Below are 23,892 nucleotides of genomic sequence, written 5' to 3'. Positions count from 1 at the left end.
AAACAAAAGCTGCCCCTTGCTAATTAAAATTCTCTCTCCCACACTAATATACAAAAACAAAAAGGAATCAAGCAGAACAAACCGAATCATAGATCTTTTATGTATGTAATCAGGGCCGTCTCGTGGGTAAGCTAAATGAGGCAATGACTTTAGGCCTTCAGATTTATAGGGCCTCCATTTTAAATAAGAGTTATATATTATGAGATTTGAAAGTAGAGTTCTTTTAGAATTAGTAAATCAATGATAAGCCACAAGCTAAGTATGATTGCTCTCTAGCGCTATATACATAAAGGAAAGAAAATAAAAGGTCCTAACATTTTAGTTAATTTTAGGCCTCCGAGGACGTTGAGCCGGCCCTGTATGTAATACTACTTACATATTTTATATGGTGAAGTTACTTAACAGTAAAACTAGCATTCATGGCGGTCACATTACGGACAATTTGAAAATGAAGAAATGGTAGAATTTTCAGTAATAGTCAATAGGCGGTGACGGCAAGTGATCGTAGAAATCAGCTTAAACTCAAAAAGCGGTGACGGCAAGTGATCGTAGAAATCAACTTAAACTCCTTTTTGTGGGATAAAAATCGAGAGTAAGTGAGCAAAGTTAAATTAGAAAAAGCAACCATGTGTTATTGGCCGTTCCAAAAAGAAAAAAAAACTACCATATAAATTAAAGTAATATAAATAATAATGACGTGATATGTTATAGAGTGATCCAATGCATGTGTTGTTACGAATAAGTCAAAACATACTGGTCGTTAAATACGAAACCCCACTTGTTACGTTGTTAAGTCACATACAAACACTACCTAACATAACCCTTTTGTGGTTTTTGACATGGGAGATACAAACTTCAAAGAAAAGGAAAATATTAAAAATCGATACTGGTAGATTAACATATCACCTCGTCCACTCTTAAAACTTGGGCAATAAGTAGAAATCGAATCTGATGATCAATCATACCGACCCATCTTACTATCATAACACTTTCGGAACCTTTAACAAACGTACTTTCGTTTAACTATTTTAGAAAACTTAGGTCTTGTTAATCAAAGGGGGTGTTTGGGATTTCTTATTTTACCACCTTATAACTTTTTAATAAGTTTATAAGTTACAAAAGTGTAACTTATTAACTTTACTCTCTCACATCAAAAGCAATTTCAAATACATTATTCTTTCTCAAAAAGTTAATAAGGTGTAGTGGTAAACAATTTGGGTTTTTCATTGGAGACCTAAGTTCAAATCTCACTAACAATACTTTGGAGGGGACATGAGTTGCTTAATGAAGGAATACTGAGATATTTGTGATATCCAGTTCGATCCTCAGGGCACCCGAATTTAACCACCAGTGGCCCTTCGAATGGGTGAATTTCCTCGGAACTGAATATAACTGGGAGGCGCTTAGGGCTCCGTGCGGCTGGGTTGGATCAGCTGGCGGTGACATTTTGCCATTGGGTCACCCCGTATGAAATACTTAATCAATTCTGTTTGTTGGCCGTTAAAAAAAAAATCATTACAATAAATTATATTTAAATTAATATCCATATTAATTTATGTAAGCTACATTGAATGTAAATTTATGCTAGATTATCACGGGTCAACAATTAATAATTTGATTTATTAAAATTAATTCAGCAGAATTTTAAAGGAAAAGAATTGTGAACTCTTATGAACGTTCTTTGACTTGACCAAATATTTAATTAAGTCAATACGGAATGAAATCATTGCTTACATTAAAACAACGTCATTTAGTATTTTTCGTCAAAATTTAGAAAATATGATTTTTTTAATTCAGTCTAAACCTTAAAAATTAAACTTTAAAAACGCATGTCCATGGAACCCAATCCCGGCATGAGAGGGTACTATGATACACCTACATTAGATGCCTTCGTGATTCTTATTAAACATTTTAGTTATTTAATATAGGTTAAACAAATTGAAATGCCACTCTCCTTAAACAAGCTTACGCATCGATTCATGTTGGTCATGGGAACTATAACTTAAATTTCGGTTTTAAAATTTCATAACTTATCAGTTTTTATTATAAATGTTTCAGTTAAAATATTTATTTAAAAATATGATTCGACTAATTCGATTAAGTGACAACTTTATGAAAAATAAAAATTAAACACCTTTTATGTTTTGCAAAATAATTCAGGGGTATAAATGTTTACAAGAATAGAAAAAACATACATTAAACTACTTTAGGGTGCGTTTGGTTCACAAAATATTTTGGAATTAGGATTTGCATAGAAATTTGAATTTGTTGGTCTAATACGATACGATGACTCGGTTGTTTATGCATATCAAAATTGAAAACTAAATCACTTGTGTTTATTTAAAACTTGGTACCGATTTCACATAGAGGACCTCTTATGATGCATACGGTACTGGTACCCACTAAGCTTCAAAATGATGTTAATTGAAAGTTTTACCCCATTGTTCCTTCACAGTTCACATGTGTGTATAACCCTCAGTTTGCTTCTTAAACATAGCCGCCTCCTCCAACCCCACCATTCTTAAGTCTTTGAACCATTTAGACCTTTACCTTTTTTTCGAATAGTGACTTTCACAGTTAAGTTATCTCACTACACGAACACGTTGCGCCCCGCCACCCCACTCAGGCCAACTATGTTGACATGATCGGGATCCACGCTAGCATCCGAGTTTGGCTTGGCGTTCCCGGTAAAACCCAGTTGGCTCACTCCGCCCGAAGACATGACATGTTTTAATGCTCTGGTAAAATCCGGTCGAAATTAGGGATCCCGGGACATCCGAGTCATCCATCATATTCCTAGCCATTGGGGCAAGCCTGCTGGTTAATTCAGACCTTCACCTAATTTAACAACTAAGAATTTATCACTTCATGAATATATTTATTTATATTTGAAAGTAAAGGGTAAAAAGTATAGAATGATAATAATATTATTTTAACAACCATATGTATGCATATGCATATGCATATGCATATGCATCTAGAAAGAATTGTGAATTTAGACAAAACCCAAAACAGCTTTCAACTTTTAACGGCAACATTTTTCAACAACCGCCAACAGTTGATCATTATAGTCAGTCAGAGTTTCCCAAATTTAATTCAATTCAATTCAATCCATTCATCTCCATTCTCCAATCCAATCCACTGGTAATTCAATCACTCAATTCTCTATCTATCTATCGATTCGATGATGATGATGTTTAATTCAACTAATTACGCTTGTTCAATTGAAGCTTTGATTCTCGTTCATGATCATGTACTTTGTTGCGGTAGTTTTAGTTTTATCTCATAAATTAGGGCTTCGTTTGATTAATCAGTTCATGCGTTGACTGCATTTAGTTTTTGTTGGCTGCTGAACTTGTTTCTGGTTATGTAACCTAATCGAAAGCAACAAATTGATCGAAACATTAGGTATATCGAATTCGTGTAGAGCAAGAGAGCTTGACTTTTGATGTTTATGACTAAAAGTTGACTTAAGGTTATGCGTCATTGAATTTTTAAGATAAAATGATATTTAGATTTAGTTTATGATAGGTTAATAAGCATAAGGTGTTTCTGATCAATTTCTATTGAATTCTTATCTGTTTTTAATGCTGGATTGACTATTCATGCTTAATACTAAGTTGACTTATATTATGCTTGTTGAAATTTTAAGTTAAAATGATATCTAGATTGAGCTGCAGGATAGATTAATATACTTAAAAGTAGTGTGTGATCAGTTTGTTATATTGAACCCTTGTCATTTGTTAATCTGGAATGATCAATGCTGTTTAAGACTAAGTTGACTTACATTACGCGTTCTTGAAGATTTAAGATAAAATGATATCTGAACTGAGTTTTATGATGGATTAATAAACTTAAAGTTGACTGTGATCAGTTTGTTGTGTTGAATTCTTGTCATTTGTTAATCTGGAATGATCAATGCTGTTTAAGACTAAGTTGACTTACATTACGCGTCCTTGAAGATTTAAGATAAAATGATATTTAGGTTGAATTTCATGATCGGTGTTTGTGATCCACTTGTAGTAAATCCATATCGTTTTTTAATCTGGAATGACTATTGATGTTTAAGACTAAGTTGACTTACATTTGCGTGCTTGAAATTTTAAGATAAAATGATATCAGGATTGAGTTTTATGATAGATTAATAAACTTAAAGTTGTTTGTGATCAATTTGTATTAAATCCTTATCATTTGTGAATGGATGTTTAAGACTAAGTTAACTTACATTATGCATTCTTTATTTATTTTTAAGATGAAATCATATCTAGATTGTATATTATGATATATTAATAAACATAAATTAGGCTTTTGAGAATTGGGACATGGTATGATGAATATGATCATATAATCCATTTGTTTGCAGGGTTTGCTAGCTGAAAATTTGGGATGATATAAAGATTAGGGTTTGCAAGACTACAATCATTTACAAAGTGTTTATGTTATAATGTACTTTAGGGGTTGGACCACACTAATAGGTGATATGGGATACGCTTTAAGTAGATTAGAAATCGACCCCGATTATTCTGATAGTGAATCTTCACCCGTTGGAGATGATAATGGCAGTCACCAATCTTCATCACAGGCTGATGTGGACCCTGAAGTTGCTCAATTAACAAAGCTGAGGTCAGCACCGCATGATAGATTGAAACGGGTTCTTCCACGAAGGGAGGAGCTTAACGTTTCCCCTGTGAAAATGTTAGCGCGTCGAGAAGCGAATTATTCGGGTCGAGGGAGGTTTTCTTCAGCTGATCAATGCCATATGCTTAATAAGTATTTGCCTGTTAAAGGTCCTTCTATTGTTGACCAGTTGACCACCCGAGCTTATGTCTCACAGTTTTCAAATGACGGTTCCCTTTTCGTTGCTGCATTTCAGGTATTCTTGTTAACCTCATTAAAGTTTATTGTATGCTTGTAAACGAACCGAACTAACACAAAATGAGCATATTCATGTTTGTTCGTTTAAAAGCGAACAAATGATCTGACACGAACAGCTAACGGACGGGGTTTTCTTGTTTGTGATCGTTCATTTAAGAAAATGGATGTGTTCATGTTCATTTATGTTTGTTGATTAATAGTATAAATGACCAAGAGAAGCTCCTAATTGTTTCAGAGCAACACCCTTCACGGACTTAAATGAACATAAAGAACGAAAATAACTGAACACAGATGGACAGATATAAACGAATGTACCTGAGCAAACACCAATTAAAATAAACGTGAATATCAATCTGTTGGGCCTTAAAAATGAATAAAACTTGACTAAATTGTAATGGGTGGTGATTTTAGTTTAATAAACATTATGAATAAAACTAGACTAAATTGTAATTGGTGATATTTTAGTTTAGGTAATAAACAAAATGAATAAAACTAGACTAGATTGTAATTGGTGGTATTTTTGTTTAATAAACAAAATGAATAAAACTAGATTACATTGTAATGGGTGATATTTTAGTTTAATAAAAATAGACAAAATTTTAATGGGCCTAAAAGTTTAAATGTGTACATAAACAATCAAACTTAAATAAGCGAACGTAAATACGGAAACGAACATGTATAAACGAGCGAACACAAACAAACATTTACGAACATAAATGAACTAACGGAACATGTGTTCATGTTCATGCATTCAACTAAATGAACAAAAACTTATGTTTATGTTCGTTCGTTTATTTTTATGTGTATATAAAATTTATATAAGTAACCAGTCAAACGATTACAATAAAGTGGCAGGTAAATGGGCAACAAGCTGCACCGCAATCCTTTTGAATAGCAAACCCGATTCTACTAACAAAATTTTGGGTTCATTGGACGTGTAGTTCGTGTACAGGCATATGTTCTAAACTGGTAAAATTTGTACTTTTTAACAGGGAAGCCACATTAAAGTATATAATACTGAAATGGGGTGGAAACTTCACAAGAATATTGTTGCTGAAAGCTTGAGATGGACAGTTACGGACACATCTCTTTCTCCAGATAAACGTTTCTTGGTGAGTTTCTTTTCCTTTTTTTTCTTTTTTAATTTTGTTCTTAAAAGTGATTCACATCCAATTCAAGCAGTAAAGTGAAGTGTTTTATCATATTGTCTCTTGCAGATTTATTCAACTATGTCTCCTATTGTCAACATTGTTAATATTGGATCTGCTGGAACAGATTCTCATGCAAATGTCACGGTATGAATGAATGTTGTTTCTATTTAGGAGCGTGTTCGTTTGTTTCACTTTAACAATGGGCCTAACAAATTTGAGTGAATATACTAACGAACATAAATGAACGAACTTAAGCAACCCATAGAAATGAGCACAAACGAACGAGCATACATGACATAAATGAATGAGCGAGATATGTGTTCATGCTCGTTCGTTTAACTAAATGAACAAAAAGTTTTGTTATGTTCGTCTGTTTATTAAATAAACAAACATAAACTGATGAAAGAACTTCCCGCCAAACGGTTCATTGAACATTCAGTTTGTTTACAGAATCCTGTTCTAAAACAGACTTCTCTTCTCTTCAGTATGCTATCAAGTATCAATAATAGTTTGTTAAGTTTTAGTATGCTGCACTTTATAATTTTATAACTTGTCTGATTCAGTTTTTTCTGTGTAAAAATAGTGTTTGATTATATACAATAATTGTGATTTGCAACTTCACAGGAGGTACATGAAGGGCTAGAATTTTCTGCTGATGATGAAGCAGGATATTCATTTGGAATTTTTTCTGTAAAATTTTCTAATGATGGTAAAGAACTTGTAGCTGGAAGTAGTGATGATTCAATTTATGTTTATGATATTGAAGCAAACAAACTTTCCCTTCGAATTCAAGCGCATACGGTAATGATTCAAATGTTACAAATGTTATTTTGATTAAAATAACTTATTGCAGTATGTTGTTACTTTATGCAGTCAGATGTAAACAGTGTGTGCTTTGCTGATGAAGCCAGCAATTTAATATATTCTGGGAGTGATGATAATCTCTGTAAGGTAAATCTTTATATTGTTTTTATCCAAATTTAACATATCTATATTTAATAACAAAGCACTTTTGCGTTTAGACTTCTTTTTTTAAAGAGTATAATCTGTGTTTTTGTTCATTTAATCTTTAACGACACCAGACTCTTTAATATTTTAATCCTTCAACTATATTTATGTTTCCATTTTAAAAAAATACAGGTAAAGCTTCTTTTTTTTTTTCGTAATCATATTTGTTAGATTTTTAATCACATAAATGTGATATTAGTTAATTAAATTTTTATATATGTATTCTTTTGTTTTACCATGCAATAACTAAAACTAGTGTATAAACATTTAATTGTAAAATAATAATAGTATGAAATATTGATAAAAAAAATTTAGTTGTAATTACACAAAAAATATGTGGTTAAAAGTATGAAATATTAATAAAGAAACCAATTTATCAATACAATAATATTTTAGTTAAAATATTATTAGCATTAAAAAACATTTTGACATCTGTTGTTTACAGATGTAATTCAATTATATGTATATTAAAGATTTTAAACTACATACAGATATGTGGCTAAATGGCTAATAGTATGAAATATTAATAAAGAAACCAATTGGTTAATTGTTTCTCGAAGTTTTAATTAAAATATTATTGGCACTAAAAACATTTTGACATCTGTAGATTTAATTTAATATATATGTATATCAAAGATATAAAGCTACATATAGATATGTTGTTAATAGTATGAAATATTAATAAAGAAACCAATTGGTTAATTGTCTCGAAGTTTTAATTAAAAATTTAAAATATTATTGGCATAAATAACATTTTGACATCTGTGGATTTAATTTAATTTTTATGTATATCAAAGACATAAAATTACATATAGATATTTCGTTAGTAGTATGAAATATTAACAAAGAAACCAGTTGATTACTCGATTAATATTGTTTCTCACAGTTTAATATACCATATTATTGGCATTAAAAAAACATTTTTAACATCTGCTTACAGATTTAATTTAATTTATATGAATATTAAAGATATAAGACTTAATAATATGCGTGTGTTAGAGATATTAAACTACATATAAATATGTGGTTAATGGTATGCAATATCAATAAAGAGACCAATTGATTAATTGTTTCTCACAGTTTTAATTAAAAAAAATATTGGCATTATATTTTCTTTTAACATTCATTCGCAGATTTAATTAAGTTTGTGTGTATGCTAAAGCATACCAAACAATAATATTAATTTTTTTCAGGTTTGGGACAGACGTTGCTTCAGATCAAAAGGAAAGCCAGTTGGAATACTCACGGGGCATTTAGAAGGAATTACATTTCTTGATAGTCGTAATGATGGTCGTTATTTCATTTCAAATGGAAAAGATCAGACTATTAAGCTTTGGGATATCAGAAAAATGTCATCTAATAGGCCTCGGTATGTTAGTACGATATTGTCATTTTATTTCGGATGCATTATCTTTATAAAGTTCTATATATTTTTAGAAGCAACAAAAAAATGTATACAGGCAGTAGTTCATTTGAAAAATGATAAATGATTGTTAGGTAAAATATCTTTGATATGAGTCCAAATGTTGAATACTTGAAAGTATCATGGATAAGGGTTTCTAAAATGCTTAGGAACAATATTAGAATATAATATGAGATTTTGCAATCAGGTCGGTTTGGTTTGATTATGGACTGTTGGGGATTTGCTTTTCTATTTCAAACCAAACTGAAATGGAATTTGCCGACTCTTTGACCTTTTTCTTTAAATTACATGCGCACGCACATACACAGTGTGTGTGAGGGTTTTGACGAAAGTCACCTTTAACTTGAAAACCATGAAGTTATATATATATGCATCTCGTATATATATGTAGATTACATGCTACATATATGCACTTCCGAAAGCTACATATATATTTTTATCTTTTTTTGCTTTTGGCAAATACCAAAAACATGTAAAAGGAATGACAGAATAATTTTTTTTAAAAAAAATCTATTGTTAAAGGTGGTTTGCGCAAAGTTTTCAAGTATCATTGGGGAACCACAAAAAAGTGGAGAACCATAGAATCATGTGTTTTACATGTTAAAAATACATACAAAAATTAATACATTTTGACATGTAAAAAAACTCATTTATACATAATATTTTTCAGACCTTTTGCATATAAACACATGTGGAAACAGAGTTAATAAAAAAAATTAAAAAAAAAAAATCAAAGTAACTTTTTTTACGAATATGAGTTTTTTTTATATATATTAGAACGCCTTTTACATGTGTTTATATGCAACGTTCGGTTCTCTTCAAAACTCCAACAATTTTAGACCTTCATGAACTTCTAAAAACCAATCATTTTATCTGTTTGTTTTATATATTTAATATTATTTGAGGGTAGTAATGTCATACATTATAAGTACTTCTATGATTACATATATGTCACAAGTTACTGTGAAGTAACCAGGTTGCATATATGTCTAAAATAACCAAACAAAGGTTATTTCAAAGTCGGGCTCATCTAGATATTCAAGTCTGATCATATAGTTACATTATGAATGCTTATAATTATAATACATATACACACATTTTTTTCTTTTTCAGCACTCCTGGATTCAGGAATTATGAATGGGACTATAGATGGATGGACTACCCACTTAGGGCACGAAATATAAAACATCCATCTGACCAATCGGTTGCCACATATAAAGGTCATTCAGTATTGCGTACACTCATACGCTGCTATTTTTCACCAGAATTTAGGTAACTACAACATTATAACTAGTCAGATTATTTTAGTTATAATAATGCTCACATCTTTATAATATGAACTTAACTGATTATATGTTTATAATGTTGCAGTACTGGCCAAAGGTATATTTATACTGGATCTCATGATTCCTGTGTTTATGTTTATGATTTGGTAAGTATCACACTCCTTAAACTTCATTTTTTTCATCATATTACATTAATCCGCGTTTAAAATTGTTACCCTGATTCTCAAAAAGAGAGAGCACATACTAGAGGGGTCAATACCAGCACTTTTTTGTTGGGTTGCATTGAAACACTTTCTGTCCAAATTATTTTCTAATGATAAATTTATTTAGGAGTTTTTATGGATGTAAATGAGCAGAGCCTGAGCCCATTAAGGCTTGAGCTCGGCTTGTTTAGAGCTCGATCGCTAAAGCTCAAGCTCAGCTCTTGAGTAGTTTTTCAAGCTCGAGCTCGGATCGTTTAATTGTCTAATTTACATGTTCTTATAATTATTTGCATAAGTGAAGAAAACATTTGTTGTTAAATAATAAGATAGTTTGCATATATATGTGCAAATATAATTTTTTTATATAATATATATATATATATATTATTTAATTATTTTAATAATAATTTTTTATATAATAATAGTTATTTTATAAACATATTAAATTAAAAGTAGATAAATAAAAATCTCGTTTAGGCTTGCGAACTGGCTTGAGCTTGATATGTGAAGCTCGACTCACACTTGTTTGTTGAATCAACCTCAATAAAAGCTCGAGCTTGGGCTTGAGCTCATTTAACTATTTAAGCTCGGCACGATTCAAGTTTTTAACGAGCCAATTCCTAGTAGCTCACGAGTGGCTCGGCTCATTTACACCCCTATGTTTTATGCAATAAAAATGTACTTTGTGTGACCTTCGACATGCAGCCCGTTCTCTTTTGACCTACATTTTTTTTATTTTACTCGTTCGACCCCTTAGAGATAAAACATAGCTCAAATCCGCCCATTTATAAGTAAATAGTAATCAAACCGATGACCAATTTTGTAAATAGTTAATGTATGAATTATATGATTAAAGAAAACATTTGTTGCTACATAATAAGATATTGTAATTTGTAAGCTAATAAAATACAACCTGAATTGACCTGTTTCCATTGTAACCGATACGCTTTAATCATTTTCAGGTGAGTGGGGCCTGGGTTGCAAGACTTGTGCACCATAAGTCAACCGTACGGGACTGCAGCTGGCACCCTTATTATCCGATGCTCGTTAGTTCTTCGTTTGATGGGGATATCGCAAAGTGGGAATTCCCTGGTAACGGGGAGAACGCAGTTCCCGCGAATAACAGTCGGTCTCGAAGACAATATTTTGATTTATAATCTACAAAATAAATATGTAAGTCTTTTGTTTTCATAATATATAATAAGATAATAAGGAAAAGATGGAACAAATGAATCAAAGGAAATGACTTTTTGTTGTTGTGCAGTAATACAGTATACACCACCAATCTTTTGTGATTTGTCTAATTGTCTCATTCTGTTTCCATAGAAAAGATTGTATATAGAGACAAGTTTTTTTTTCTATCACAGGAATAACTAAATCTTTAATATCTATATGTATAATTATGTGCCTAAAGATATATACTATAGTATGTGCTTCAAATCTTCACGTCCTGTAATGATATGGTTAGACATTGCTCTTACTCATGGCAAAAATAAATATATTTTTGATGATAATAAAAGAAAATTTAAAAACTTTGATTGAGGATATGTTGAATTAAACTAGGTAAACTATAATATCCTAGAGCATGATCCATGTACATATATCGATCCTACCATTGACCTTACACACCAATCTTTAATTAAACTATTTAGGGTGTATGGGCATGATCGGGTAGCGTACCATAAATTGTTTTGTCGAGTCAACACAGAATCAATCACGTCAAAATGAATAAAAATCACAGGCTTTTGAATACCAGTTTAAATGATTAACATAACGATCACTCAACCAAGTTAGAATGCAACCTGTTAACTTGATGCTTGATATAAATATTTGAATGGTTACATAAACATAACCTAATTGACTAAAGTCACAAACCACATTAATCGATACAATAGAAACCGATTTGTAACCGATATTGACCGTATTTATGGACCAATTAAAGAATTTCACATAGGAACAATTAATTTATTTAGAATCTCTATTTTTTTTAACGTTGTTTTGACTACCAGTCGCCAATGTCCAAGTTCGAGCCCATAAACTAAACTTCAACCGTCCATTATTAGCTAAACGGTCCATATATTCGAACTCGTGATCACCCTATCAAGAAACCCATGAGGGAAAACCCCTTACCACCAAACCAAAGGCCTGATTGATGAATCTCCCATTAAAGCCACACATTTCAACAATGATTTAGAATGTTCAGATCTTACGATCATTGTTTTAGACGAATTTTGTTTGGGAATTTCTGTAAACGAGTATCTTTGGATATCTGAGAGTAGCGTAAACACTATTTGGATCAAAATTATTTATGGTTCCCAAATATTTAGACCGGGCTCAGATTAATTTGAGCAAGACTTGCGTATGATATTTGTGAGAGTATGGTGAACTAGAGATTGTATCGTATGATCAAAACAAAATATATTAGGGTTTGAGACATGGACAATGATAACTAATTTGCAGTTATCACAACGATTATCAAATGATAACACGCTCATGTCGGGTTTGTTAAACTTGTAACGAAAATTAATTAAAATTAATTTTCTGGCAGCTCGACCAGAGTATTGATATATTTATTAAAACAACATATGTTCGAAATAGACCCCAACCAAGGACGCTGCCCCCGACCCCCGCCAAGGGGCCGTTGGAACTATTTAAACAGTAATCTCTAGATTTTCTAGAATGAATAAACCGATGAAAATATCAGATTATGAAATATGGGTTGAGTTATTTTACAAATGCCAACAAAATTGAGAATTGTGAGAAACCATAATTAATTGACTTTTATTAAGTGGGAACCAAAGAGAAAAGAGTATAAAAGTAATTGTAAGTATTTTAATTCTCTACATATAAGTCACATGTCAATTCTCTATTATTTTAAAACGTTTATAACTTTTTCATTCAATAATCTTTTTTAGAAAAAAATCACCATAATAACAAGTGTTTTTGATAAGTTATAACAAGATGATATGTATTTAAAAAGGGTATGATTTTCTTTTGAAAAACCCCACTTTTAAGTTTTAACGATCAAATTGAACCAAAAAAAAAAGAAAAAAAAAACAGTCATATTGGCCAAAAGTTGCTCGAGTTGTTGTCCATTATTTGAGTTACCCTAAACGCCATATAGGTTGACGGTAGCGGCGTTACCTATCGGGTACCAAACCCAATTTAGGTATACCGCTTGCGTCCCTCTCCCCTTAAGGGTCATTTTCATTTTTTAATATGTTTTTTATGTAACTTTGGTTTAAATTAAAAGCCCAATCCAAATGAGAGCCTAAATCCCCATCTTTAATTTACTCCTTTAGAGTAGGCCTAGCCTATAGTTATTTTATATATAAGGTATTATTCGAATATAGAAGTTGTATTATTATTTTATATAGTGTTGATGTGAAACAAACTCCCCCACCCCCACACCACCACCACCAATTTTTTATTTAGTTATGTAAACTTTTATGAATAAAGCAACAATAGCCGCATCGATCCCTCCACAACCCGGAGGAAGTGACCCACCGAACAACAAACTACATTATCTTAAAATTATATTAATTTGCCCACTGTATGCTTTTACATTTAAATCGGTTTATTAATCAAAGAAAACCTAAAAATTTAGTATTTCCTTTGATCTTTTCGATCTTCAATTTCTTAACCACCGTGCATTGTATCATATCTCGATTTCCATAATCTCTGGCATGTTATAATAATTATTCCTTGCTCCGGTGCATTTGCTCTAATCCTCTTAATGCAGGCAGCATTTTACACGTATATATATATTATTTTCAACCAACTTTTATTTGGAAAACAAAGCGAAAACCAGAAGTTAGCAGGGAAGGCGACAAAGACACGATTTCATATGAATCAATTAAAACACGTGATATATGTTATCATTTTTTTATTTTTTTTTACGTTTTAATTTTATTTATATATATGTTTCCTTTAAATTATCAGTGAATGTGTTTCACAGCAGTGGGCAAAGTTGGAAAAGCCCCTGACCATATATGAATTTATCATTTTCTATTGTTTCATAAAGTAACAACAAATGTCGCATTCAACAGGTTGTTGTATTACATTACAACACACTCAAAAAAATAAAAATAAATCTTTTTAATAAACATCTCATAATATGGAGTAGCAAAAATAACAGCATATTCCAAACAACTTACTTTATTTCAAGCAACATATTGTTGTATTACATCCTTTTAATAAATGACCGAAACATCTCCTTACACGAAATAAATAAACAAATAATTAAATCATTAAAATGAAAGCTTAGTAATAAATGAAATTGCTACAAACATTTCCCTTAATCAAGTCATAAATAAAATCGGTTTAAAGAATCAATTAAATTGTTTATAAACAATGAAAAACATCAAAGAATATAATACTTAAATACATTATAATACAAAAATTCTCTGATTTACCCTTTCAACTCTTTCCATTGCACGCATTGTGACGTGGGTCGGGTCTTCTGTGTCCCCGATTCAATTGGGCATGGTGTCTGAACGGGCAGCACCATGCAGTTATACTGTAAACACACCGAACTACTAACCGGGATCACCTCGGTCGGTTTAATCGGCACCTCGGTCAAAAAATTATGTTGCAAATACAACAATTGCACATTTCCCGCCTTCAGCCGGTCCATCAACGTTGTGGGGACCGAACCCGTAAACCGGTTATTATTAAGGTAAAGATTATGTACAGTAGAAAAAAGCGGAGACACCTCTCCAAATAACATGTTATGACTAAGATCGACGGTCTGGATCGCCACTTCCTTCCCAGGCTGAACCGGGCCGGTAAACAAGTTCCTTTCGAGTTGGAGATTAGTTATTGGGAAATCAAACACGCAACTCGGGATCGGACCCGTGAACCGATTCAAGCTTAAATCCAAATAGCTCAACCGGTTTAAATTAGGTAGCAAGTAATCAACCCGGCCCGAAAACCGGTTCCATGAGAGAGAAAGATATTCTAAAGAGGATGGTAAAAACCCGGGAGGTATTGAACCGGATAAATTATTATGTTTGAGATCCAACCGAGTTAGGGTTTTGGAAACGAAATACGGTACTGACCCTGTTAACTTATTATGACATAACACGAAGTTCGTTAACGCCGGTAAGCTTCCGACAGCCCAAGGAATACTTCCGGTGAGCTGATTATAACTCAGATCAAGCGTCCGTAGCTCAGTAAGCCCAGCCAAACTCGCCGGAATCTCGCCGGAGATGAAATTCCGACTGATACCCAAAACCCTTAGACTCTTGAGGTCCGACAAGGTGGACGGAATTGTTCCGGTGATTCTTCCGGGAACGATTGTGAGTTCCACGAGGCTTGTTAGCTTTCCGATGGCGGGGTGAAGGTGGCCGGAGAGGCCAGGTGCGGCGGCGCGTGGGTCACCGAGGTTTAAGGTGACGACTCGGTCGGCGGAGCAGAAGACTCCGGCGAAGTTGCAGGGGTCGGCGGTGAAGTCCCATGAAGAGAAGTAATTAGAACCGGGTATGTCGTCTAGTGATTTACGGATGGTTTGTAGTGCTAGGAAATCAGCTGGGTCTAAAATGGCTAATGAGAATTGAAAGTGGTGGATGATAATAATAATAATAATAATAATAAACAGTAGCAGATATTGGTTCATCTTCATCGGAATGGATTTGACACCTAAAAGCACAAAAATTAAATAAATTAAAGAATGAATATATAAAGAATATACAATTGGAAAAATGTAAGTGAGAATTGAAGAGGAAGCTTGTTAATGGTGATTGCTAGAGAGAGAAGAAGATGATGATGATGATAGTGATGAAGAAGTGAAGTAGTTCTGGTGATGTTTATGTTTTATGTATTATTATTAGTTTTTTGTTTGATTCGAGAATACTCAACGGTTGTCCGAGCCTACGTGGGAGGTTCGGGTGTCAGGTTCATGTGCACCAGATGTTTTTCTATTTCCACCTCATTTTGTTTAATGTATAGTTAGTTCTACTCTTTTTAGTATTGAAAAGTGTATATGTGAAAACATAGATACTTGATAAACATTTCACATATAATAAGGTAAAAGTGTCTAAAGGCTCCTTTCTTATACTCGAAAATTAAGTAGATTCGTGAAAAGGTTTATCGCATTTTTGTAGTATACTTTAGATTTTTATATGAGTTTAAGAAAAATGAATATGTTATTTTAAACATCAGAAATAATAATAATAATAATCAAAAGTTATGTATTGTTGAAAACAAACTTTTAACGAAGCTAAAGTAATGAATCTTGAGTATGTAGATGCATTGACTGAATAAAAGCTTAAAAGTAGATGGTATTAATGATATCTTTTAACTATCGAAGCTTAAAACTAAAGTAATTATACTTAACCACGGACACACTAACCTTTTTGGCTATTACTTTTTTGACCAACCGGTTAGCAAACTATATATATTATAATTAACCATGGTTTCCACTTTCCATTTCATATTTCCAAATAGGTTGTTAGCTGGATCAGCCCATTTGAGTTTCGTGTTAACAGGGTCGGACTAGTCGGGCAAAGCGGTCATCAAGGATGGTGATTTCTCGGGAGTCTCACGAGGTACACTTTAGACGAATCACACATCCTGAATTAGATAGTGGGGCAAACCTCATCCGAAAATAGTCTTAGGTCATACCATACGAATAAACAGACAAAACTTTTTACAAAATAATAACTGAATATACCTACATTTTTGTAAAGTTGAATATAACTATGTCAATGAGAAAAAGAAAAAAGAAAAAAGAAAAACAAAAGTGATTAAAATTGCACTTAAAAATATGAAACACACCTTCACAATGGGATGTCGGTAGCTCACTTGACTTGGTATGATATGAAGTCGACTAATTATCCATTGACCCTATTTTATTTAGATAACAGTATGAACAAGACTATGTGGGTTGAGAAACGGAGGTAAATCAAGTGTTTTATAATGAAATTAACCCTTTGATGTCTGTGTTTTATTTTGAACATCTAACAATTATTGGTTTTGTTCATCTACCTAAAACAAAATCAAATTAAAACGTATTGTGACACTCGACTAATGAGAATTCAATAGAAATCATGATAAAAATAAGGAATAATTCAAAATATCATAATTGTTATAACTGAATCATGGTTAACTATTATATGATTCATCTATAAATCAATGTAAATATTGAAATTAATGACGACACAGTCTTGAATGTGATGTTACGAGTATAACCTGATTATCGTTGGATTTAGACAACGCAGATTTGGAGCATAATTGAATTAGGTAAACCCTCTTTTGATGGAGATTGAATCAACATTGCATCATTTGCTAACCAAAATCTGCATATCTGATTCAATGATAATATTTGTTTGATCTAAATGTAGGAAGACAAGATAACAAAAAAATCTTAATTTAATTAAACATAAACAAATTATAAAATTTAATAAAAGATGATCTAAGAGTTGATATACGAATCAACACAAAAGAATGATATTTTTTTAAATTAATTAACACATAAAAAAATTAACAAAAAATAAAAATAAACTTTTAAAACTTTAATAGTTACCAACTCTAATAATTTAAATATTATCATTATATCCTTGGATTTAATATAGAGGAAGAGCAAAAGAAAATTATAATTGGTTATAATGACTTCTCACGTTAAGATCTACTTTATTGTGAATTTAATCCTACATATATATTTAAAAAAAATAGAGACTTATTTAAGTTCATGAGTCAACTTGAGCTTGCTAGGTAAAGATTAAGTATCCCTTTGTGAGTTAGTGTTAGGAGGCTTAAGTTTATAGTAAAGACTCAAGTTCGATTCTCATTTGTGTCATTTTGTGCGAATATTGACAATGAATGATTTGAGCTAAGCATTATGCAAATGTTGACGGTTTGAACCCCGAGCCCACCCGAGTTTTTGTCTCACCGTATGTTACGCCATAGAGTATGCTCTTGTGGTGGCATAAAGACTGTCAAGTGGCAACCGGCAATATAACTTTCGGGGAACGCCCAAGTGAAAGCCAATATGAGTCTGGTTAAGACAACATAATCTGACAAGAGTAGGGCAACAGAACTCTCTAAATTTAAAGAGTGCGGTAGCCTAAATACAAAAAAAATCATTGTTTTAATAAAAAAAAGGTAGAGATTAAGCTTTGACTTGTTAGCTCATTTATATACTCGTTAATACCCGTTTATCCTCCTCCACACGCACAAGTTCAATTAGTAGACCTCGTGCGAATAATTAATTCCATCTTTTATAAATAATTTCAAAAGAAAGCAAAGGACAAAAAGGATAATTGCACATGAGGTGGCCATAACAAAAAAAGTCCACGTGTCATGCAACCTGTCGTCAGATATAATCCATCATTGTATGGCTGCTTAAAACAAGTCAAAACTCAAACACATCCCTTGTCACCGGAATCTTTACAGTCCACTTACCCCATGCTTCACCACTGGTACATCTCGCATCACCACTTGTACATCCCACCATCCATGACCATCCACCACCACCACCACCTACTCCTACTCCTTATCCTCTTTCTACTCACACCACCTCTGTCCACCAGCCAAAACGACACCGTTTCATGTCCTCTAAACTTCGACTTACTCCGCCGTCTCGTCGGCTCCAACCGCCCTTCCATCGACTCATCCACCGTCTGCCGATACGCTCAGCAAGCTCTCCGCTTAGTAGAATCAGACCACCTCCGTCGCACATCCTCCTTCGTCCCACCACCAAACACCGCCGAGTCATGCTGGACGGCCTACCAAGCCGTCTCCGATTACTTCTACCCTAACTTTGACCTCCGCCGGAACTGCGGCTTCCAAACCAACTGGATCACCGTACCTGGCTGTATGAACATAACTAACCGTCAACAATTCGAAAATAAAATATCTAATTCGTCGTTAAACGCCGTCGTTTCAGCGTGTAACCAGTCTCTCACCGGCTCATCATGTTCGTCGTGCACCGTCGCGCTTTCGAACCTCCAGGCGTCGTATTTGAACGGAGAATCAGTCGGAAACCTAACGGACTGCCGCGCGTATCCGTTCATCTACGCCGCCGCGTTTATCAATCAACTCGGTCCTACCGATAGAGGTACGGCAGTTTGCTTATTCTCTCTCAGTATTAATTTCTCAAAATCAAACAATAAACACAAAACTGTTATCATCGTTATCGTTATTACCGTCGTAATCGTTATCGTTCTATTCGGATCCGCAATCGGATTCTGGTACAGCAAAAGACTTAAAAAATTGAACCGTAAAAGACGTAAAAAAGCTGAAATCAATACAGTCTCTGCTTTGGATTCATACACCGGAAGCACGACTTTAATAAGATACACGATTGAAGATATCAAAGAAGCTACCAGAAACTTCTCCAGAGATAATATTATTGGTAGAGGCGGTTACGGAAATGTGTATAGAGGAGTTTTACCTGACGATACTGAAGTCGCGTTGAAGCGCTTTAAAAACTGTTCTGCTGCCGGTGATGGCAGCTTTGCGCACGAGGTTGAAGTGATTGCGAGTGTCCGACACGTGAATCTGGTGGCGTTGAGAGGATATTGTACCGCCACCACGCCTTTTGAAGGTTACCAACGGATTATTGTTACGGATTTGGTTAAGAATGGGAGCCTCCATGATCATCTTTTTGGTAGCGAGTCGTTACGGGCCAATTTAAGTTGGCCTGTTCGTAGGAAGATTGCGTTAGGTATGGCTCGTGGTTTGGCTTATTTGCATTATGGCGTCCAGCCTGGGATTATTCATAGAGATATTAAAGCTAGTAATATTTTAATAGATGAGAATTTCGAGGCGAAAGTGGCGGATTTTGGGCTGGCTAAGTTTGCACCCGAGGGTGCGACGCATGTGAGCACTCGGGTTGCCGGTACAATGGGTTATGTTGCCCCGGAGTACGCGTTATACGGTCAGTTAACAGAAAGGAGTGATGTTTATAGTTTCGGGGTTGTACTTTTAGAGCTTTTGAGTGGAAAAAAGGCTCTTTTGTCATTAGGTGATGGTCAACCGGTTCTTTTGGCCGACTGGGCTTGGTCAATGGTGAGAAACAATACGCCATTGGAAGTTATTGATGGTGGTATGGCGGAATGTGGTCCACCCGAGATTATGGAGAAGTATGTATTGGTTGCGGTTCTTTCTTCTCACCCACAGTTATATGCTCGACCTACAATGGATCAAGTTTTGAAAATGTTAGATATGGATTTTCCGGTTCCTACAATCCCTGAAAGGCCGATGCCACTTGTAGCTGGAATTGAGGATATCGAGAGATCTGTTAGTAGTACCGGTTCGGCTCAATTGTCTACTCCTAGAGGATATCAAGCATATACATTTGAGATGGATGTACGGCTTGCCTCTAAAGAGGAGGAAGAGGGAAAATGTTGACTTTGAAAGGTTTGTCTTTCAAGTGAAATGGAGTTTGAGAGAGTTTAATCTATGAAGAGTTTTATTTTGACACGGCAAAAATAGAAGATCTTGTGAATAATTTTTTATATTTGTAAAATTAAGCAAGAGATTATTTATATAAGTTGTAAACACCTATTTAACCTTTATATTTGTAATGTAAATAATTGCATAGTTTTATACTTTCAGGTTCAAATAAAACATACCTGGAGAAAGCAGGAGCCTTAAAAATAAGTATAAAAAAAATATTGAGCTTTTTATATGATGTTTTGGCTCAACTTGCACCAATACCTTTCACTTGTGTTTGAAGTTTGGAAACTTCAATTTTTTTTTTAATGACTAAGATGTTACACTATAAAAGAGTTTGAACCATCGATATATTATTTCACACTTTAACCATCATCTCATGCTATCAAAATGAGATGACTGAAAACTTTATTTGCTACATGATTTATAATTAGAAGAAGATACTAGGAAAATTGTTAAAGAAAATAAATATTCATAATTTTTTAAAATGTTTACAGGTGAAGAAGAGGAAAAATGTAATAATATAATTATAAAGATATTATTTAATTAAAAATAATTAGAAAATTTTCCGATTATCTTAGCCAACGTTCAATTGTTCATACCCTATTGTCTTAGGGCACATGAAGTGGGTTCCCTAGTTCCCAAAATAGTGAACACATGGATGAGATGGAGGTGAAAGGTGATAAGGTGAAAGATGACGAGGTGAAAATCAAATAGGGGTAATGGCCAATGAGGTTGAAATGAGAAACATTCACTGATTTCGGAGTGAAAGTGAGAACAAATTTTGGCAATCGTAGAGGAGAAATAGGTGAATTTGATTTGAGGAAATTAGGAACACTTTAGTCAGTTTAGGTTTACTTTAACCAGAACGATTAGCCTGCCAATTGCCGTGATATGTGCCTCATAGGGTTTTACTGATTAGCTTGAGCGTGATAAAGCATACATTTGTCCTTATTTGAGTCACAATAGCAAGTAACATTTGGTTACTAGTGTTGTGTGTTTACATTTGTTGATGCCTAAGATTTAACTAGTCTGTTAACCAGATTCGTTTGTTAATAATTAATTTGTTAAATGTAATGAGATTGATGTTAGTTACATGTTTGAACACAGGTTGGATTTGTTTCTTGTTAATTGTTTACAACTTGCTTAAGTTACTTCAATCAATATTCATAGATAATCAATAATTACAAACAGTTGAGTTCTAAACATGAGAAATGCTGAAGAAATGGCGGCGTTGTTACCGTTACCGTCTAACCGTTTGTCTCTCTCATCGTAAGTATGAAAATTTAAATCGAATAGACGTAACCGTAAGAAAGTAAAAACATCTTTTAATAAAATGCGGAGAGAAGATAACAAACAAATATTTTTAATTAATAAAAAGGGAAAAACCCTGGGCCTTGAGTCTTGACTCCGATGATGGAGAAAGGAGGATCTGCAAACAAGTCGCCGGAGACTCCGAAGGCAGCACCAGCCTCTGCCTCTGCCTCTTCCTCTTCTTCTACGCTGGTAACTTAACCTAACAATCTCTTCTTCACTTCCTCTATATTATATCTCCTATTTTCCCAATATTGTTATTCTACAAATTTCGACCAATAACTTTGGCTCGCAAGTGATTAGGGCTTTAAACCACCTCAATTCCTAGTTGGAACTTATTATGATGTAAATATGCTTGTGTGATCTATAATAATATTGAATCTCAAACTATAATCATGTTGAAATAAGGTCGCAAGTTACCAACGAGGAGGGTCGATTGTTAATTTACGGACTGAAACCATTGTAAGGTATGAGACTAGGTTGTATCGGCAATTGATGTGAGGTTTATAGGCTAAGTGGGGTTCCATTATCGATAGACTAGTCTTTTGGGTTGAGTTTTTCACGCAAAAGCAATTAACTCAAAAAATAAAAAAATTGAAAAAATCTATATGTGTTTTTGTTTTCTTTCGGTTTCTGTTACATTCAAAATAAAAAACGAGCCGTAAGTTTGGTTTTTACTAAAACATAAAACCAAACCAACAATATTTGTTTTGATTCGGTTTTTTTGAATTTTTCGATTTTGAATTGGTTTTTCAACATCGGTTACCGCAAAGTTATAGGTTACAAGAACAAGTAATTTGGGGAAAATTGTTTGAATCTGAAGTGTGAACATGTATAGGTAAAATTGTCGTGTTATTTAAACTGAAGGGTATTTTCGTAATTCGGCGTGTTTTGTGCGAAATTGGTATAAATTAAAGTAGTTTTAATGTACTGTTGTTCTTAATGAAAACAATTGGAATACATGGATGGCTTCTGTATTCATACATCATCCCTATTAAATTGTATAATTACACGTCTGCTCTTGTTGAAACCCGGTTAATCGTTAATGCAGAAAACATCAACAAGTGAGATTGTTGCCTTTGCTGTGCAATGCAACACCTGCTACCAATGGGAGGAAACTAGCAACCGAAGAACACTTTGAAGAGTTCCGATGTACCCAAACCGCTGACCCCTTTGTTTGCAACAAACTCCCGGGAACTACATGCGAGAAACCTGCTGACATCAGCGTTGACTCGTCTCATGTCTGGGTCATGGACAAACCAAACATGCCTAAAACACCAAAGGGTTTCAAGAGAATATGTACTCTTAGAAGTGATTACTCTAAAATGGATGTGCAGTATATGACACCTCAAGGGAATAAGATAAGAGCGACCCCGAATATGGTGGATTACCTTAAAGATCACCCCGAGTGCAGCCATTTATCACCGTCTGACTTTTGTTTTACAGCCCCAAAAATAATGCGCGATACAGTCCCGAAACATGTGGTAAAGAATCCAGTTAGTAGCACCAAGAAGAAGCAAAAGGTGAGGTAAGGAGTGTGGTTGACACACAAGAAATTTATTAAATTGCCACTATATTTTTAGGTGATATTAAGTATGAGCAGGTATTGTATGATGTTGATGATGTTAATATATTGTTGAACTATAACAATAGATTTGAATATGGTATGAAACTATTAATATGAGTGCAGGTTGAATACTAGCTCGGAAACCTTGTTTTGTTATGTGTGCATGATAGTAAAACTCTTCTTACTTTCTATCAAAAAACTAATAATTTCAATTTCAAAGTTTTAGGGTGTGTTTGAGATTACTTATTTAAGGTAAATTGGTCTTTTTATGATAAGGTAAAAAGGTCTTACGGCTTTTTAATAAGGAGTTTCTAAAAAAGTGTTTGGATTAACATAAGACAATAAGTTGTGTTTTAAAAAGTATTTTGTTTAACTTATTGATGTAAAACCAATTACATGAGAATCAAACATACTTAAAATCGAATTGTACAAACCTGGCGACCAGTGTTTTTTTCGAATTGGACACCATCGTGTATTTTTTGATAGAAGGAGTTGAGCATATTATAAGAAGATTATATGAGAAAATTCAATGTTAGCAGGAGTAGTTGACAGTGACATTTACTCGAATTGATGAGTTGGGTGTGAATTCAATGATCGAAGCAGGGTTAGGGTTGAGAATAATGATTGATGGCAGGGGGTAGGTGATCGGTAATTATTGGCAGGGGTA

General features: G+C 33.5%; 3 protein-coding genes and 1 pseudogene across 3 annotated transcripts; 3 read left to right on the top strand and 1 right to left on the bottom strand.

Annotated features, from left to right (window-relative positions):
- Positions 1 to 2,975: 2,975 nt before the first annotated feature.
- Positions 2,976 to 11,298, top strand: LOC143531684 (LEC14B protein-like). The gene is made up of 10 exons (XM_077026927.1): positions 2,976 to 3,144; positions 4,364 to 4,873; positions 5,868 to 5,987; positions 6,093 to 6,170; positions 6,651 to 6,827; positions 6,900 to 6,977; positions 8,228 to 8,403; positions 9,571 to 9,729; positions 9,829 to 9,889; positions 10,909 to 11,298. Exons 2-10 carry the CDS (start codon positions 4,445 to 4,447, stop codon positions 11,101 to 11,103), a joined length of 1,473 nt encoding a protein of 490 aa, XP_076883042.1. The 5' UTR covers positions 2,976 to 3,144; positions 4,364 to 4,444; the 3' UTR covers positions 11,104 to 11,298.
- Positions 11,299 to 14,339: 3,041 nt separating this feature from the next.
- Positions 14,340 to 15,569, bottom strand: LOC143531648 (uncharacterized). The gene has a single exon (XM_077026900.1). The coding sequence runs from the start codon at positions 15,567 to 15,569 to the stop codon at positions 14,358 to 14,360; it is 1,212 nt and encodes a 403-aa protein (XP_076883015.1). The 3' UTR covers positions 14,340 to 14,357.
- Positions 15,570 to 18,314: 2,745 nt separating this feature from the next.
- On the top strand, positions 18,315 to 20,505 carry LOC143531683 (putative LRR receptor-like serine/threonine-protein kinase RKF3). The gene has a single exon (XM_077026926.1). The coding sequence runs from the start codon at positions 18,353 to 18,355 to the stop codon at positions 20,297 to 20,299; it is 1,947 nt and encodes a 648-aa protein (XP_076883041.1). The 5' UTR covers positions 18,315 to 18,352; the 3' UTR covers positions 20,300 to 20,505.
- Positions 20,506 to 22,450: 1,945 nt separating this feature from the next.
- Positions 22,451 to 23,244, top strand: LOC143531620 (methyl-CpG-binding domain-containing protein 4 pseudogene; annotated as a pseudogene).
- Positions 23,245 to 23,892: the final 648 nt, after the last annotated feature.

Source organism: Bidens hawaiensis, unplaced genomic scaffold (genome assembly GCF_021521415.1).
Source record: "Bidens hawaiensis isolate Kalapana, Puna unplaced genomic scaffold, B.hawaiensis_p1.1 tig00009196_1, whole genome shotgun sequence".
In the NCBI taxonomy this organism is placed as follows: Eukaryota; Viridiplantae; Streptophyta; class Magnoliopsida; order Asterales; family Asteraceae; genus Bidens; species Bidens hawaiensis.
Note: the sequence above shows the minus strand (reverse complement) of the source record. Positions and strands in the feature narration are given on the sequence as shown.

Bases quoted from the DNA above. Each gene is read 5' to 3' on its own strand.
- LOC143531684 (XM_077026927.1), top strand. From the start codon at position 4,445: ATGTACTTTAGGGGTTGGACCACACTAATAGGTGATATGGGATACGCT. The intron at 6,978-8,227 runs GTAAATCTTTAT...AATTTTTTTCAG, and splicing joins GTGATGATAATCTCTGTAAG to GTTTGGGACAGACGTTGCTT. The intron at 8,404-9,570 runs GTATGTTAGTAC...TTTCTTTTTCAG, and splicing joins ATGTCATCTAATAGGCCTCG to CACTCCTGGATTCAGGAATT.
- LOC143531648 (XM_077026900.1), bottom strand. From the start codon at position 15,569: ATGAAGATGAACCAATATCTGCTACTGTTTATTATTATTATTATTATT.
- LOC143531683 (XM_077026926.1), top strand. From the start codon at position 18,353: ATGCTTCACCACTGGTACATCTCGCATCACCACTTGTACATCCCACCA.